At 37.5% G+C, this 5,000-nt stretch overlaps 1 protein-coding gene across 1 annotated transcript in view; it reads left to right on the forward strand.

Moving 5' to 3' along the window:
- The window catches only part of LOC143030059 (uncharacterized), a 782,825-nt gene that overhangs the window by 552,841 nt on the left and 224,984 nt on the right, over nt 1–5,000 (forward strand). The window contains exon 4 of the mRNA XM_076193263.1: nt 73–190. Within this exon, the coding sequence (XP_076049378.1) occupies nt 73–190 (118 nt within the window). The remainder of the gene's footprint in view (nt 1–72; nt 191–5,000) is intronic.

Below are 5,000 nucleotides of genomic sequence, written 5' to 3' on the forward strand. Positions count from 1 at the left end.
CCCAAACCAAATTATCCCGTCTTCAGAACCCCAAAAACGCTCTACTGACTTTTTTATTCTTTCTGCTTCCAGCGAGACGAACCGCGTGGACACAGGCTTGCTAGTGGAGGTCTGGAACAAGGGCTTGATCTGGGACAAGGCCCTGGGCTACCACTGGCTTCCCCTTACCAACGTGCAATACTCGAACGAGGTAAGTGTCTTTTTTGCTTTTCCTGCACAAAGGACGCCTCCACTCCGCGGGTCATTACCGAGTTCTCCAGAATATGTTGTGATATTGTAACGAGGCCCTTATGAGAGCTATTTAACCTTTTGGAGGTCTGTATTCGTAGGGATTCTGCGGTCTTTTTGCCTTGTAAGGTAGCCATTCGTGTAAATATATATTCTCCATATTTGTATATATATATACATACATATATATATATATATATATATATATATATACACATACACACACACACACACACACACACACACACACACACACACACACACACACATATATATATATATATATATATATATATATATATTATATATATATACATATACACATACATATACATATACATATACATATACGTATACATATATGCATATACATATACATATACATTTACATATATTGGTGAAGTCTGGAACAGTAATTGATGTCTTTTTCAGCAACAGGGAATGATAATTACGGTAATAGTAAGAAGTAAAGGAATATCTAAGATAACTAAACAAGTCAACAATAATAACAATAATAATGATGATGTTAAGGAGAATGAATAACTTATGAATAATGATATATAGATAAGTAAATAGATAAACAAGTAAGCAAATAAATTTGAAATTAGAAATAAAATTGAAAATGAAACATGGCTTTCGTGAAGATCTCTTTGCCTAGAAGTGTGTAAAAGCCTTGTGTATTTATTTCCTTATTTTTTACTGTTTCTCTAAACTAAATGAAAACCTATTGAACAGCGTTTAACTGAAAGATTTAGTCGAGTATCAACAATTCTCACCAACAGCTGGATCGAGAAAAGTTTTGAAGAATTATTTCCTACAAGTAATATCGATAGAACAATAAAATCGAGGATACATTTGTACCTCTCACCATAGCTTTGGCAATTAAATCTCGCGTAGTCAACACGAGGGCGGAGTCTATATGACGTCACCGTGAACCAGCCAATCAGCGCTGCAGAGAGATCACTCTGGTTGGCTGATTACTTCTATACTTTCTATTTGTGTAACCATCTGTAAAGTCATGAATTTCCCAAACTGTTTTTCGAAAAGTTCACGTTGTTTTGCATTGGTTTAGTGATTTATGGGAATAACTTTCATCTCTCTAGTAATTTCCCTGATTACTCCGCGGTAGGTCGACTTGACGTCAAAAATGGAATATAATGTCCTATTGGTGATGACGTAATGTCGTCCTTGGAACGATCACGACAATAAGGAGACAATCGCCAATAAGGTCAAACTCGTATTTACTTCAAGAGTGTGGGCGTCTTTCTGTTCATACTTTTTAAACCATTTATATTTTTTTTACATTTTTATATATTTTTTAATTTAGAACTTATATTTTTAAAGTATGGTTTCTGTGTTTTGATTTGGTAATTTTCTAATTTGTCCCTTTATTTTTTCTTTTAAGATTCCATACTGGGAGGTTGGTATATAAAAGCAATTAATTATCATTGCTAGATTAGAAGTGTGGAAGATTAGAACATATATGTAGAAACGTCTAAACATATAATATCGTGCAATAAGGTTGTCGTTTCTTACAGGCTAAGGAGGCTTGATAGAAACACACTCTCATGTTCATCAATGTAAACGTTGATTGCTTTCTTTTTGTAACAAAACTAATATAAGGGATTCTAGCTTGGAGCTAGCAGGAGTTACCAGTATTGGTGTTTTTCCTTCTTGGATGAGTATGTGTATTAGATATATATGTAGATTATAGCGTAGGTGTGTGTGTGTATGTTTGACGTATGCATGTTTGTGTAACATACGTGCTAGCGTATGCTCGTTCAGGGGCCTATTTTTGTTGCGCGTAGAGCTTCCTACGCCTAAGGTGCGCCTGCCTTGTGTAGGCAGTAAATAAAACTAAAAACAAAGGGGAAAGCCGAAGGAAGACTTCATCTCAACACAGGAACTTCCACCACCACAATTCCAGCTATTACGTCCAAAAGAAAACATATTCTTCAACCTAGAACCAGTCTGGATCAACGGTGAGAGGTCTGTGCATCATTCCTGTAGCATTAACCTTTGTTTTTCTTCATGACCACAGACGAGGACAAGGCCGATGCCCCGACAAGACTCGAGTTCTGCTAAGGTATACTGACCTCGCTGTCTCAGGAGATGTCTCTCCTTCGGTAGTATTGTCAAATCTACATCGGATAAAACTAGTTGAAGACGGGAACGATGATATATTCCGTCTCTGCCTCTGTCCATGTCTCTGTCTGTCTGTCTGCCTGTCTCTTTCTCTCTCTCTCTCTCTCTCTCTCTCTCTCTATATATATATATATATGTATATATATATGTATATATATATATATATATATATATATATATATGTATGTATATATATTATATATATGTATGTATATATATGTATGTATGTATATATATATATACATATATCTATATCTATATCTATATCTATATATATATATATATGTGTGTGTGTGTGTGTGTGTGTGTGTGTGTGTGTGTGTGTGTGTGTGTGTGTGTGTGTGTGTGTGTGTGTGTGTGTGTGTCTGTGTGTGTGTCTGTGTATATATATATATATATATGTATATATATATATATATATATACGCATATGTATATATGTATATACATACATATATGTATCATATATATATATATATATATATATATATGTGTGTGTGTGTGTGTGTGTGTGTGTGTGTGTGTGTGTGTGTGTGTGTGTGTGTGTGTGTGTGTGTGTGTGTGTGTGTGTGTGTATACTGTATATTATCAGTGTATTTTTTTTTCTTTGTGTGTGTGCGTGTGTGTGTGTGTGCGTGTGTGTGTGTATATATATATATATATATATATATATATATATATATATATATATATATGTGTGTGTGTGGGTGGGTAGGTGGGTGGGTGGGTGGGTGTGTGTGTGTGTGTGCGTGCGTGCGTGCGTGCCTACAAAGGTGGTATAAATGTATGCGTGTGTGTGAGTGTATGTGTACATGTATTTTTAAGAGTATGTGTATATTCGTACGTATGTATGTGTGTATTTGTTCGCGTATGTGGCTTTATGTGCATACCCGTTGTTTAAAATAAATATTTTTTCATGCAAGCCCGTCTCTGCATAAATGTGCAGCAAAATACCTGTTACTTATCGATGTTGATCCACTCTGCCTTTATTCCCTTACTTTTAAGTATGTTTAATCATTCGGTTAATAGCAACAAAGAAGAGTTTTCGACCGTTCACCAATGCAATCTAGAAAATGTGGCTGACCTCCAAAATCTGAGACGAGGGAATTTAAAAACTGATGAATTTGTTCTTCTTCCACAATTCTTGATTTAAAAAAGGTGACTGTCATTCCAGCATTATGCAGTTAGTACTTTTTGACATCAACGTGCACTTAATATATTTTTTCTGAGGCTAAACGATTTGATTCATATGAAGGAGAAGAATGAGGCTTCTGTCTTCGAAGAGGCACCTTCATTGGAGACTAAGCGAAGTATGAAGTTTGGCAGGACACGAAAGAAAATTCTTAAAAGTCCGCCACAGCGTTGAGGGACCAAAGACGAGGCATTTAGGGTCTGCCACAGGAGGAAGAGGAGAGATCAAAAGAGAGATATGAGTCGAGGAGATCATGGTTAGAGACCCCTGTAAGAGCAGGAACCATGTTGGGCAGGAAGCTGAAGCTTATTCTTCAGGGTCACTTGAAACATTAGAGGGAGGATAAAGCACAACTTGGGATGCTTCTTCTTCTTCTTCTTCTTCTTCTTCTTCTTCTTCTTCTTCTTCTTCTTCTTCTTCTTCTTCTTCTTCTTCTTCTTCTTCTTCTTCTTCTTCTTCTTCTTCTTCTTCTTCTTCTTCTTCTTCTTCTTCTTCTTCTTCTTCTTCTTCTTCTTCTTCTTCTTCTTCTTCTTCTTCTTCTTCTTCTTCCTTCTTCTTCTTTCTTCTTCTTCTTCCTTCTTCCTTCTTCTTCTTCTTCTTCTTCTTCTTCTTCTTCTTCTTCTTCTTCTTCTTTGGGGGGAGCTAATAATAGACCTGTGATTCCAACAAAGTTTGCTTGGCAAATCCAGGAGCATCCCGAGATATGATCAAACTGGATTTCATCTAGAGAAGCTCAGGGTTGATGCATATGCTGAAGAGCATACAGTAACAGTCTCTAATCAATTCGTAGTACTGAGAACCCTTAATAACCCTGAAAAGCTGTGGGATAAGTTTCAGCGAAAAATTCTGGAAGCTGCTGGGGAGCGTCTGAGGTCGAGGAGGGGCCTGGCGTCGCGTAACTGGGGACATGGATCTATACAGAACTTTGAAACAGTGAACCAGGGCTCTCATAAGGAGAGATAAGGAAAGGAAAATCAAGAGAATCATTGAAGATATCGATGGTCATGTAAATGTGAATGACCTCAAATTTGATTACCGTGCCCTAAAGAAACTCGGACCGAAATAGGTGACCCAGGTGATCATTATCCGGACAGCTGATGAGCAACTAGCGTCAGATATGGATAAGTATAGAGGTCGCTAAATTGTTGTACATGGTCGCACAACCAGTTGTACATGGCTGACCTACCAAGCTTCCCCCTGGCTGGTGTTCGCATGATGGTTGCAGGGTGGAAATGCGGCTGGCATCTGCAACGTCAGCACAGAGTTTCTGAAGAGTCATGATCCGTAGGTTACATGTATTCCTGTTTACCTTTTGGCAGTCCGGACCATTCCCCCATGGAAAGCTTCACATATTTAAGTAGTGTAGTGCATAACAGCGGTAGGTTAAGTCATTTGCCTGACTCATGGTGCTATGGACTCGCTCAACCGGAGTATAT

This window comes from Oratosquilla oratoria, chromosome 11 (assembly GCF_046742065.1).
Source record: "Oratosquilla oratoria isolate Oo_2021 chromosome 11, ASM4674206v1, whole genome shotgun sequence".
Taxonomy (NCBI): Eukaryota; Metazoa; Arthropoda; class Malacostraca; order Stomatopoda; family Squillidae; genus Oratosquilla; species Oratosquilla oratoria.